General features: G+C 31.2%; 1 protein-coding gene across 1 annotated transcript; it reads right to left on the bottom strand.

The window, feature by feature from the left end:
* Positions 1–11414: 11414 nt before the first annotated feature.
* Positions 11415–13876, bottom strand: LOC145073433 (F-box/LRR-repeat protein At3g03360-like). Its single transcript, XM_079019983.1, has 2 exons — positions 13768–13876; positions 11415–13139 (listed from the first exon to the last, which is right to left on the bottom strand). Exon 2 carries the CDS (start codon positions 13135–13137, stop codon positions 11548–11550), a length of 1590 nt encoding a protein of 529 aa, XP_078876109.1. The 5' UTR covers positions 13138–13139; positions 13768–13876; the 3' UTR covers positions 11415–11547.
* Between the last annotated feature and the right edge of the window lie 502 nt (positions 13877–14378).

The following is a 14378-nucleotide window of genomic DNA, read 5'->3' as shown; positions in this document are numbered from 1 at the left end:
AATTCACATGTAAATCACATATGATTAACATGAGTGTTCTTGCATTGATGATTTTTTTTATTTTCTTGTAGATTTTGAAGAATTTGTGGAAAATATTGAAGATGTGAAAAGTGAAAAAGTGAAAAAGTGAATAAAATATAGAAATCTTGATATGAAGAAATGATCATATTGTGAATCTTTGTAGTTTTTATATTTTTTTATATTTTATTTTGTATCGAATAAAATATTTGCAGTATTATATTTATAGATTGATTAATAAAAATGAGATTTTTTATGATTGCTTACGAATATTGTAGTATAAGAAATATGCATATATGCATTTGAAAAAATATGCATATATATATATATATATATATATATATATATATATGCATATTTTATATTTATAGTTGATTTTTTTGTTAAAAAAATTAGAGATTTTAAAAAATATATATATTCTAGTTTTTTTTAATTTATTGATTCTTAAAAATTTTACTTTAAAAAAATGCATTTTTTTAAACAATTTGTAGTTTTTTTAAAAAAATTGTAGTTTTTGTTTTTTTGAAAAAAATGCAGTTTTTTTTTTTAAAAAAAAAAAATTGGAGTTGTTTAAAAACATTGTAGTTTTTTTTTGAAAAAAATTACAGTTTTTTTGAAAATATTGCAGTTATTTTTTTTTAAATGCACTTTTTTCTAAAAAAATGCAGCCTTTTTAAAACAAATTGCTGTTTTTTTGAAAAAATTACAGTTTAAAAAAAATATATACTTTTTCAATATTTTTAAAAAATTCTTGTCATCTGAAAAAATATTAAAAAGTCTCTATTTGATTTTAAAAAAAAATCTAAAATTTTTTTTTTTTTTTTAAAAATCCAAAATTTTATTTATTATGTTAATTTTTAAAATTTTTTATTAATATTTCCAATAACAAAAAAATTAAAGATTAAATGAGATCGGTAAGATTATGATCATGCCCTTAATGTGTTAATTTTGATCTAATGCTCCAACTTTAGTTCTCAGGTTCTCGGAAAACTATGAGTTCTCAACAGATCTCACCCATATATATATATATATATATATATATATATATATATATATATATATATATATATATATAGAGAGAGAGAGAGAGAGAGAGAGAGGTTCAAATGTTTCTCACATCTATTGTGTGCTAGAATGCATCAATATGAATTTAGTATTAATTATATGTATATTAAATTCTATCCATACTTATAACTCATTTTTATGGAAACTGATTAAATTTGTCATTAATGTCAATGATAATATTCTTTCATAATGAATTCATATCTAGAAGAATGAGAGAGTATTCTAGTAAAATACACTCTCGTTCTTCATATTCAATGCAATTTTATTGTATTTTAAGTGAGTGAGTCATGAAACAAAATACAAACTCATATATAAAAACCTATATGTGAATTCATTCTGAAAAAATGTTATTGCTGACATTAATGACGGATTTAATTAGTTTCCATAAAAAGAGAATTATAATTATTGATATCATTTAATATATATATATATATAATTATGAAATTTATTTAATATCTATATTTATTTAATTAAATAATTATTTAATTTACTAAATTTTATTGGTGGATTCTAGCACACAATAAATATAGAAAACAAAATAACCTCTCTCTCTCTCTCTCTCTATATATATATATATATATATATATATATATATATATATATATATATATATAAACTTTTTATCTTTCAAAGAATCAGCAGAAGGGCCCAAGATCTGAACAATGAAGCCGAAGACTTTGCATCCTTAGCAAATGAGCTTGTAAAGGCTATGGAACGCAGAAAATGGTGGCAAATATAATCATATTTGCAATATATCATATTTCATTCAAAACATATCAAAAACGACAGAAATTTTATGAATCTTGCTTTTATATATATATATATATATATATATATATATATATATATATATATAGCTAGGTTCAAATGTTTTTAGCAAGTATTGTGTGCCTAAATGCACCAATGAGAATTCAGGAAATAATTAAATCACTAATAAATAATAAAAGGGTATAATGGTAATCTTAGTATATTTAATTATGATAAATGAATAATTCAATTAATATATCCTAAAATAAGGGAATAAACACTATAAAAATTGCAATCACGTATCTCTTCTCAAAACCGTATTCCTCTATATTTGGAGGCGGCGGAAGCTTTGGTTGGATTAGGTCTTTTTCCTGCTACAATTTCTGAATCTTGCTGTAGTGAATCTACTGCTGAACGAGTCAAGGACGAGTCTAACAATGGGGTTTGTCACTAATCTAGTAATCTCCAAATTATTTTAATGTTAGGGTTTTTTTACTCCAAAAAGAATGTCAAAACATATGTTTCTTCCTTCACAAATTGCAGCTTGAATCTCAGAACAAATCTGATTGTAATGAATCAATGACGAACATGAGAAATAACAATTTAATTAGATAGTTTTCATCAACTTTGATTTGTGTCCATGGCTGTGACAATGACATGACAGAAACATGAAACTGTTACCATGATTTTCATTGGGTTATATACATAATCTTGTACGATTTGAAATTCTTTTTGTCTTCTTTTTTCTGTTACAGAGCAATGGTATTGATTAGATAGTCCATATCCAGTACTAGTCTGATTTGCTTAATATGATTCTGCTATGGCCTCCATGTGTTTGATAAAATGCCTCAATGAAATAATTGTTAATAATCTTTAATTTTTTAACTTCGTTTTGTTCGTTATTCTTTTCAGAAATATATAACTTAATTTAGATTGGATTGGATGCCTTTTTCATAACAATAGGTTGATGCTAGTTGATTTGGATTAAGTGTGGAATTACATTCAATTTTTCAATCCCGTTTCACTGCTCTTTTATTGTTGGTATTAGATTAGATTAGATAGATTTTGCATTTGTTGTTCCTGCACGATTCAATATTATTTGATTGAGTTTTGACAAAGTGGATTTTACTTTCAAATTTCAGTGGATTTTGAATATGTGTGTTGCTTAGTATGTTACCGGAATAAGAAAATAGTTGTATGTACTCTATGTATTCTGTCAGAATTTATTCTATGTATTCTATCATATTTTATGTATTCTTCCAGAATATATTAAGTGATGGGGATTGCAAGTAACATGCTTTTAACCATTCTTAGTTTTTGTTTTATTTGTGATAGGAATGGTTGGAAGAATGGGTTGAAGAATTACATTCTTACGATAATACATCACATTTTCGTAAGAATAGTTGGAATCAAGTTGATTCTTTGGACCATTGAAGAAGATTAAGTGCATTTGTTCAATAACCGTTTGACAAGATGAATGGGGTTGCATTAGTTGCTATCATTGCGTTGAAGACCTAATAGGAATAACTTGAAGAATGAATAATGTTTGATCATATTCACAATTTTAGAATGTTGATAATTTTTAAGATTTTTATTCATTTTTATTGATATTCTTTTAGAATATGTATAATTATATTAAAATGTATAAGGCTTTTAATCTGTAGGAATATGTATGAATTTGTATTTAACTTCAGATGTATAAGAATATATATATATATATATATATATATATATATATATATATATATATATATATATATTAGAATGTTGTTATTTTTCAACCTCGGATTCAAGAATGTTGTTATTCTTCAATAATATTCTAATAGAATAAAACTATGAAATAACATCATTCTAACAAAAAAATATTCTAACAGAATAAAATCGGTTATGTATACAAATCACGTTAGAATTAAAATTGAATTAATTAAAAAAATTCAGATTTTAAAAATTAGGAGATTTAATCATCCCTAAAAATCCGAAAATTTCCTTTTATAAATGTAGTTAATTGTCCAAAATACCCTTTTGCTAAAATTTGTGTGATTATATAGTACATGTTATCCCATTGTAATATCATACATCCTCAAAACATGTCCATTAATTAATTCCATCTATTGGTCCAGATTTATGCATTCTGACACACAATAGTTAGTAAAAACAAAATAACCGAAGCCTATATATATATATATATATATATATATATATATATATATATATATATATATATATATATATATATATATATATATATATGGAATTGTTTAAATGAGAACAAAAAAAGATTAAGAACCTAAGAACCAATTAATTTTAGCTTATAATTAACAACCATAAGAACCTTTTTTCTATAAGGCAATATTAGGTTTTTTATTATATTAACTAAATATGTTATTTTTGTCAATTTAAAATTTTTCATTATCTTGTCTGTAAGGGTATTTCCGTAATTAACAAAATCAAGCAAAAAACAAATCTTTTCCACAGTACGTCAAGATTCTTTCGTTTAGATTCCTCAAACATTATTGGTTATTCATATTTCGTGACCTTCGATTTATATAGAATCGATTGATTCTGTTCGATTTTCATATATATAACGAGTTTGTATGGAATCGTTACCTGAAGAATCATCGTCTTCTAAGTTGGATACGATGTCTGTTCAAAACGTATCAGGAACAGATGAATTGAATGTTCAATCTTTAGCTCAATCTGATGACGATATTGCAACGGAAGTGTAACGACCCAATTTTCACGACCAAAAATTTTGTTTTAAAGACGTTACTTTAGAAAATATTAATAACTAAAACATCGTTTGATCAACCATAACATAAAGTGAACCATGTCTGAAACCCAAAACATACAACTAATCAAAATATCAGAGTATCAATCCCAGAGAATCTCATAAATGCGGAAACCAGAGAGTGTGTGTGTGACATGCTGCTACCGCGCCGGCTCCTTTCCCCTAGCTGAGGAGGTACCTGAAACCAAAACTGAAAACCGTAAGCACAAAGCTTAGTGAGTTCCCCATACCATGCAAACATATAACAACCAATGTTCAGCTAGGAGTTACAGGCCTTGCCCACACTCGAGAAGATACGGGCCCTGCCCACACTTCGCTAACCGGGATATACGGGCCTTACCCACACCTGTGAAGATACGGGCCCTGCCCACACTTCGCTATCTGGGAGATACGGGCCTAGCCCACACTCCTACCTCGGAGAGATACGGGCCCTGCCCACACTCAACTGCTAACCCATAACATACAAGCATCACCCAGACAACAAGTATAAGCAACTCTATCATATTAACACATATATCATACTTGACTAAACCCAAAGATACGGGCTCGGCCCACACTCTAGTACTAGCATCTCGTCTTCACGGGTCGGCCTTGGTGCCTTAGACCCGTTCCTACTGGAAAGGAAACTCACCTCAAAATAGGCTGGTTTGTGTGGGAATTGGCTGTCTACTGCTGCTGCTGTTGCTGCTAACGTCCCTCGACTGTAATTCCCACAAAAACGATCAGTCGAACACGCTAGATGTTCTTAGGGTAAAATGACCCTTTTACCCCTCACCAAGTCAAAGATCAAGTCAAAGTCAACTTCCAGTTGGCTGGACTCGCCGAGTCCAAAGAGCAACTCGCCGAGTCCATCTCTCACTGATCCGGTCCCTCTCACCAAGTCCCTCTTTCACTCACTGAGTCACCCCTGACTCGCTATCCGGGACTTTGGGGCCGACTCGAGTACCAACTCGCCGAGTTCCTCGAGCAGGTCCTCTGCTTGCTTCCAATCCACACCAAAACACCCCATTCGAGGGTTTGGGGGTTTCGGGACTACGATATACGGTTAATTCCGTGCACAGGTACGAAGGGTTGAGCCTTCGACGCCTAAACCCCTCGTTTTCTGTGGATGTTCATATTACTCGCCGAGTTCGAAGAACTACTCGGCGAGTTCCAGGCAATCTTCATAGGACTCGCCGAGTTTGTTCATCCAACTCGCCGAGTCGACGACCATCTTCATAGAACTCGCCGAGTTCCACCTTGGGACTCGCCAAGTCCTTCGACCCACTTCCTGAGTAGGCCAGATCTAGGACATGCAACACTTCCAGACCATAGATCCATGGTCCTAGGGTTCATTTACCACGTAAAGTTGTAAACTTTACGTGCATGCATGGCCCTATGAGCTCAAACATGCACTTCCAAGCTATACAAAAGGTCCTATGCTCATTGGGGACTTCCACTACCTCAACCACAGAGACTTTATGCTACTATGAAGTCCAAAAGGTCCACATTCGAAGTTCTTGCAGAACATTAGCCATAAACACATAGAGATTTAGGTTTTTAGGGCCTAAAACCTCTTTTCTTAGGGACAAAAGGGGACTAACGAGCTAAAGATCAAGTTAGGGTCTTTTCTACCTGAATAGAGGCCTTTCACAGAGTAGATTCCGGATCTCTTTCCCTTCTTGCACTCTTCAATCTTCTCCTTCTTCTCTTAAGCCCCAAATCACCTTCAAAATGTTAACAATCACCCACAAGGACACAAAGGAGGCTAGGGTTTCGTTCTACAGGTCTCTGGGAGTGCTAAGGGAAGTGGAGGTTAGGTTAGGTCGATTAAATAGGGTGCAAACACCCGGGTTAGGGTTTAAGTCCAAACAGGGTCTACTCGCCGAGTCCATCGGACCTACTCGCCGAGTAGACCGAGTAAATCCCGTGTCTAGTCCCGCTTCTACTCGGCGAGTCTGTCCCTCAACTCGCCGAGTCCAAGGCTAATTATGCAAAATAAAGAGATGTAATAACCACGAATACATACCAGGAATCAGGTGCTACAGGAAGGTGAATCAAAAGCAGGTATCTCGTTTCCTTCTGTCTGTTACTAATTTAATCCGTTTTTAATTCTTATACATTAAAAAATTACTTACGTAGTTGAATACGATGTTCTATCCGTTATTAAGATGTGAATTTGTTTCATTCTGTGAATTTTCAGTTGTTTTTTTATTTATAATATTTGTATTTTTACATATACGGTGAAATAGAATTTAGTTATGTACTTGTTTTCACATGTAAATGTCTGAAATAGAGTTTTTATTTGTTAATTTTATTTATTATTTCCAATTAAACTGTGAATTCTTTTTTTTTTTTTTGGTTTTTGTTTATAATATTTGTATTTTTTGTTGATAAATGGTTTTTTTAAGTATAATTACAATCTTCTAAATGTTATTAACCTGTGAATGTATTTGGTTATGTATAATATAAATGTAATTATACTGTGAATCTTCAATTGTTTTTGTTCATATATTACAATATGTGTCTTCTAATATGATAAATAGTTTTTTAACTGTAAATATGGTGTTGTAACTGTTATTATAATCTGATTTTGTTTATTTATGTACTTGTTTTCACATGTAAATGTTTGAAATAGAGTTTTTATTTGTTACTTTTATTTATTATTTCCAATTAAACTGTGAATTCTTTTTTTTTTTTTTATTTATAATATTTGTATTTTTTGTTGATAAATGTTTTTTTAAGTATAATTACAATCTTCTAACTGTTATTAACCTGTGAATGTATTTGGTTATGTATAATATAAATGTAATTATACTGTGAATCTTCAATTGTTTTTGTTCATATATTACAATATGTGTCTTCTAATATGATAAATAGTTTTTTAACTGTAAATACGGTGTTGTAACTGTTATTATAATCTGATTTTGTTTATTTATGTACTTGTTTTCACATGTAAATGTTTGAAATAGAGTTTTTATTTTTTAATTTTATTTATTATTTCCAATTAAACTGTGAATTCTCTTTTTTTTTTTGTTTTTTATTTATAATATTTGTATTTTTTGTTGATAAATGTTTTTTTAAGTATAATTACAATCTTCTAACTGTTATTAACCTGTGAATGTATTTGGTTATGTATAATATAAATGTAATTATACTGTAAATTTTCAATTGTTTTTGTTCATATATATTAATATATGTATTCTAATAATAGTTTTTTAACTGTAAATATGGTGTTGTAATTGTTATTATAATCTGATTTTGTTTATGTATGTACTTGTTTTCACATGTAAATGTTTGAAATAGAGTTTTTATTTGTTAATTTTATTTATCATTTCCAATTAAACAGTGAATTCTCCTTTTTTTTGTTTTTTATTTATAATATTTGTATTTTTTGTTGATAAATGTTTTTTTAAAGTATAATTACAATCTTCTAACTGTTATTAACCTGTGAATGTATTTGGTTATGTATAATATAAATGTTATTATATTGTGAATTTTCAATTGTTTTTGTTCATATATTACGTAATGATAAGGAACTATTATATGAGAAATTAAATAAGTAATCAATTATTTGTATATAGTTTTAAAATGTACCTTGAACTTCTTGTTCCTTTTCCTTTTTCTTCATTTTCTGTTTTTTCTTCTTGTCAAGAACTTTATCTTCTTCAAAATTCACAGTTTAATCATGAAAATATAATTAAGAAATTTTTTATATTGTACCTTGATTTTTTTGATGTATGTTGTTAGGTGTTTGCAACATTGTTTGTCTTGTTGTCCCTTGAAGATATTTATCTTTCTGTTTTGATTTTTTTGTCAAAATGTTTTTACCCTTATCTGAAAATATAATTAATAGGAAAATGAAATTTTATGATTTTTAAAAATAATCACAGTTTTAAACCATTATCATTATTCACAATTGAATACCATTATCTTAAATTTATAAATCTATAAAATCATTAATATATATTCACATTATAAACTTCAACATTCATAATTCAAAATTATTATTACAATGTCAGTTTAAAACTATTTTTATATTCAAATCTATAAAATCTCAAATTCACAATTTAACACAGTGATACTTTTTAAAAAAATTTACGTAATAACATAATAATCATCTAATATTTTTTCATTTTTGCAAGTTTTTTGAATTTATTTAGTTTTTATACTGTATTTAGGGTTTTACCTTTTTTTATGACGGTTGCTTTGTTTGTAGGTTGAGATTCGTCTGTTGAAATCAACCTCTTCAATGTTTGTTCTTTTTCAGACGTAGTTTTGATCGTTGTGAATTGAGCTTCTTCAGCTGAAATATTCATCGCCATTCCTTCATCAGTTGAATTATCTGTCGATTTTTTTTCCAAATTCTATTTTTTTACGCCTTTTTGTCATCATATTGAATAGATTTCTGTAGAATTCTCGTTCGATTATTTCCAAATCAGTAGAATAGAACGAAGATCGTGTTGCAGTGAATTGAATGAGGGAGTTTTGTTGTTTCGAAAAAGTCGTGAATTTAATTAGAGTTTTGATTTGTTCCGACATATTAAAGAATCGGGTAATATGTTTTGAATATTCACGAAATTGCCACAGTGTTTTTTTTGCTTAAATGATGCATAGTAAACCTTCTATTTCGTGAGAATTACAGCTTATGTCATTCCGTGTTTTGACAAGAATTTCTCTTAATTAGTTGGTTCTTAGGTTCTTAATCTTTTTTGGTTCTCATTTGAACCTTTATATATATATATATATATATATATATATATATATATATATATATATAATCACATAACGGCATGTGATGAATGTGTGTTCTCTTATTTTCTTTTTATTTTCTTTATTAATAATAATAATAATAATAATAATAATAATAATACATTACATGATATAAACACTTATTTTCATCACCACATTCCTCACGTTTCTCTCATTTTTCTAACATTTTTTTTTTTATTTTCACACCAAGAATATAAATTCAAAATGCTCGACATCAAGCAAAAGAAAAATGTAAGCGTTATGGGTTCATAACAACCACATTCAATTCCTGACAATCAATTCTAACAATAATCACAATATCAAAACAAATTCCCTCAATATTCAATGTGAGCAAATCGGCTCCTGAGAGAGCAACTATGAAACCATACAAAATCACAAGGAGATGGAGAAGAAGGAACAAAAAAACATAGAAAAATGGAGATGCGCATGAGCTTGATCGAACTTGTAAGTAGAAAATAGAGATTTGCTCGAGTTCTAAAAGCCTTAAACGAATGAGAAATGGAGATGGAGACGTTAATGAACTGGTGTTAAAGGGTTAGGTTAAACACGGGTGGTGAAGGGGGGAGACGAATCCTGAGACAAGCTAATCAATGAGCAACAGAAAAGATCTGAGATTCTCAGATCATAACCCTATGGGGATGACCTATCGTCCCTATAACCACAAACAAACGATGTCATTTTCTTATTTTCCAATTAAATAGATTAATATATATATATATATATATATATATATATATATATATATATATTGGGCATAGAAAGCTACGGGGACTATAAGTCGTCCCTATATTTATCCCAAAAGCTTAATTTCCGATTAAAAAAATATTATTTTCAATTTTTGTTATTTATTAGAGCGATAGGCCGTCTCTATAGGTGCTTCAAGAACGCGTCAAACCCATATCTTTTCCAGCTTAACATGTTGAGACAAGAAGTCGTCCTTGTATCTTCAAGAGTCAATAAAAAATTGTCAACTTTATGCCTTCGATAGGTCGTCCCTATAGGGAGCCTATAGCGACGACAAATGTCGTCCCTGTAGGTGTTTATTTTTGTAGTGGATGTTGATTGAACCATGAATTGAAGCCAAGAATACCAAATAGCTTTAAATATCTTCAAAACCGCAAAAAGTTTCAAAATTTCTCTTTCGTATCGTTACAAAAACAAGATCAAGACAGACAGACATTGATAGATACCATGGGTTCCAAACTTACACGAAAAACTCAATCTTATAACTTCGAGTTTAGTCGTTGTACTTTATGTCTTCGATTGTTCATATGTAGGATTTAAGTCCACCAAAGCAGGCAACAAAATGCAAAACAAATTGGAGGATTTACCCGATAAGCAATTGGTTTGTCGAGGGTGAAAGAAGTCACTGTTATTCATGATCTAGGGCTCATGCTTTATCTATTTTCCTCCGAACAAGATTTTTGTTTTAGAGTAAGTTGCATATTTGGTCCGTTTTATGGTTTTTCTTAATAAATTTAACTTTTTTCAGTTGTAACATAGACGACCTTTACAATTTAATTTTGGCCTTTATCATACCTAAAATGATTAAGGTTCCATTAGGGATGACTGTTAACTGAAGAACCGAAATTAGACCTTATAGGGGTATTCCGTTCGGTTATCGGTTCTTCAAAAATTCATTATTTAGTTTCAAACTCAGCACTTTATAAAAAAAAATCAATGCATTCAACAAAGAAGCATTTCAAAGATAAACATTGTTAATTGCTAAAACATCATCAAACTCATCAAGATTAATTCTACAACTTCCCTAAATCCAAACTTCAAAGTCAATATCAAAGCCCAAACAACTCATAAATGATGGGTAAAATAAGGTATCTGTATAATTAGAATAAAGCACACTAAACATTGCTATCCAATAACGATATGTTTGCAACACGAAACATACATAAAACAACAAAAACATGAAATAATAAAACAAATGACCCAACCCACACAGACATGTCGGTTAACTAACGCCACTTTAGATTGAAGTGAGGAGCCGACCCGTCTAGAAAGCTTCTGGGAATTTGTTAAGGGTTTCCCATTTTTGATGACGAGTCTTTCTCATTTGAATATGTTTCAGGTAATGAGGCCAATACGGGTTCCGGTTCAGTCTTCTTATTACAAAACAAACATGAAAAAAAAAAAAAAAAAAGACATGACCCAACCCACAATAACTAACGCCACTTTAGATTGAAGATCATGTAGACACTAGAAGCCAGAAGGCTTGTGTGGGAATTTGTTAGGGTTTCCCATTTTTGATAACGATCCCTTCTTATTCGAACATGTTCCAGGTAATGAGGCCAATATGGGGTGGTATTCTTCTCCAAGACCTCCCTCAGCATGAGTCTGCAAAAGTGATTGTTTTGTCTGAAGTACGAGTCTGGCTTTGCATATACATACTTGGGATGGCAAATCTCAAAGAATGCATCAAAAAATAGGGATCGTTCCCACAGGCATTCATCATCTACTGTTCCAAACCACAGATGTTGCACGTTCATAGCAGGAGGAAACAAGAGGAGCCTTGTTCTTAGATCATCCATGTCGATGTCGTCGAATGGCAACATAGTAGTAGTATAGTTGTAAGTTATTATATAAATGTCGCACTTGCATGATAACGCGAGTGCTTCCCTCATCTTAAGAAAAAAATACACATCAACAGGAAGGCTGAGACTGAGTGAAAAGATTTGCTTGAAGAGAGTACTAGAGACAGGAAACAAGAGAGTAGGCAATGCGGCCCCACCGAACCAGAAAAAATTTAATTTTGGAGCATGAACTTGTATGTCCGTAAGCATGCTTTGGCAATCCCGCAGGGTCAAATTCTTGATGGAAGCACATGTGAAATGGAAGCTTTCCGACTTCCAAGATCTCATATCATCAAGTGTTAAACTCTCAAGAAAAGGAAATCCCGATTCGATCATTTTCAGACACGCGTTGCCAGTTACCATACCATAACCACCTAGGGTTAACTCTGTCACGCTGCTTCCTAATGATATTGAATGCGGGGCAGGGGCTTTGAATAGAAAAGGTAGATCGCAGGTAAACACGCCGAGATTTGGGACATGACTGATTTCCAAAGCAGTATTATGAACATCTTGTGAAGAAGATATTGTCAATTCATAAAGACAAGGGAGGTTTTTAACCTTGATGGTTTTGAACCCCTTGCAAGAATGTATAAGCACAATCTTCTCAAGCCGGCTACAAGACGACAATATGTCATGGAGTGCCTCTTCACCTATGCACACACCATCCAATTGCAGCTCTCGTAGGGACACACAGTTGATCACAGGAGTAGGAGTAGTCGTTGTCATCCAAATAACAGAATGGTGCCTCAGCGGGGATGAAACGTCTATCTTACTCAGGTTTTCACCCGACGAGAGTATCTCATCTGGCAATGTAAACGGGGCACCATAAAGGAAGAGTGAGAGGGATAACTCTTTGAGACAAGAAGCTTTGGTAGTTACCACAGGACCAATCCATTTTTCAGCATGAGAAGCTGACTCCTGGTTCTCAATGTCGATAAGAAGCTCAAACCTTTCAATTGGTATGTTGTCACAGAGATACCTTATCAGAGTGTGGTCCACATCCACCAACTTCATGCCGTTTCCATTTTGTTCGCTGCGAACACGAAACCTGAGGATAGGAATAGTATGCCAAGCGTGTAGCCATGACTTGGACAACACGCTCGTGCGGGCCGCTTCTGTTATCGGCAACCGTGATTGTATGTGCTGCATCAACTCCACAACATCTTCTACTTCTCGTCTCATCCCTTCAAACCCATGCATAAATAAATCATAATATAACAACACATCATCAGATCATCTTATCTCATGATACATATAACAGAGTATGAAATCACCAAAAACCAAAATAACCTACTACATACACTTCGTTTCAGTCACTAAAACCAAACAAAAACTCATATACAGTGTGGTGTATGCTTTACCTACTACTAACAAACATATTCATATTTAGGGGTTTTGACTCAACTACAAACACACAACTTGAAATCATGTTCAGCTGCTCAATTACACGAATACGGTGGGTATGAAACAACACCATCCAAAAAGCCCTAAAACGGATTACCTGGGTAAGCCCAGGCTCATTTACCAAATACCAAAACCACAAAAAGTTTCAAAATTTCTTTACGTATCTGTTCAAAACCACAAAAGGTTTCGAAATTTCTCATCGTGTAGGTTCAAAACCACAAAAAGTTTCAAAATTTCTCTTCGTATCGGTACAAACAAAATCAAGACAGACAAACATCATTGAGAATTCCAAACTTATAAGAAAAACCCAATCTTGTAATTTCGAGTTTAGTCGCTCGCCGTAGTTTATGCCTCCAATTACATCCACCAAACCAGCCAACAAGATGCAAAACAAATTGGAGGATTTACCTGATAAGCAGCAGCCGGTTCGTTGAGGGCCAGAGCAATCACTGTTATTCAAGATCTAGGGCTACTATCAATAATCAGGATTGTAGTCATAGAGTAAATATGGTTTTATAGTTTTTCTTAATCAAGTTATTATTATTATTATTATTATTATTATTATTATTATTATTATTATTATTATTATTATTTTTAAATTCAGTTATTTGTTGTTTTCGAAATATAAATGGAACTAGGTCTCCTTCTCGTGATAAAATATACACGAATGAACATGTGAACTAGGGTATTTACGGTTCGGTTTGAAACCGTAAAACCAGTCAAACCGGTCATCTGTTTCGTTTTATGGTTTGTATTTCTTTTTACGGTTTAATTTGCGGTTTCAAACTTTTCAAACTGTAATGAGCGGTTTGGTTTACTGTTTCAAATTTTTTAAGTCGTATAAAATCGGAATGGACCGTAAGATTTATATATATAAATTATTTTTTTAATGGATTTGTATTTTGTTTTATTATATATTATTTTTTTATATATAAATAATAAAAATTTAAAACTTACAAACTCATTTAATTACCCACCCTAATCCTTTGAAACCGTAAAACCAGTCAAACCGATCATCT

This window comes from Lactuca serriola, chromosome 9 (genome assembly GCF_051521515.1).
Source record: "Lactuca serriola cultivar US96UC23 chromosome 9, Lser_US96UC23_V15, whole genome shotgun sequence".
Lineage (NCBI taxonomy): Eukaryota > Viridiplantae > Streptophyta > Magnoliopsida > Asterales > Asteraceae > Lactuca > Lactuca serriola.
Note: the sequence above shows the minus strand (reverse complement) of the source record. Positions and strands in the feature narration are given on the sequence as shown.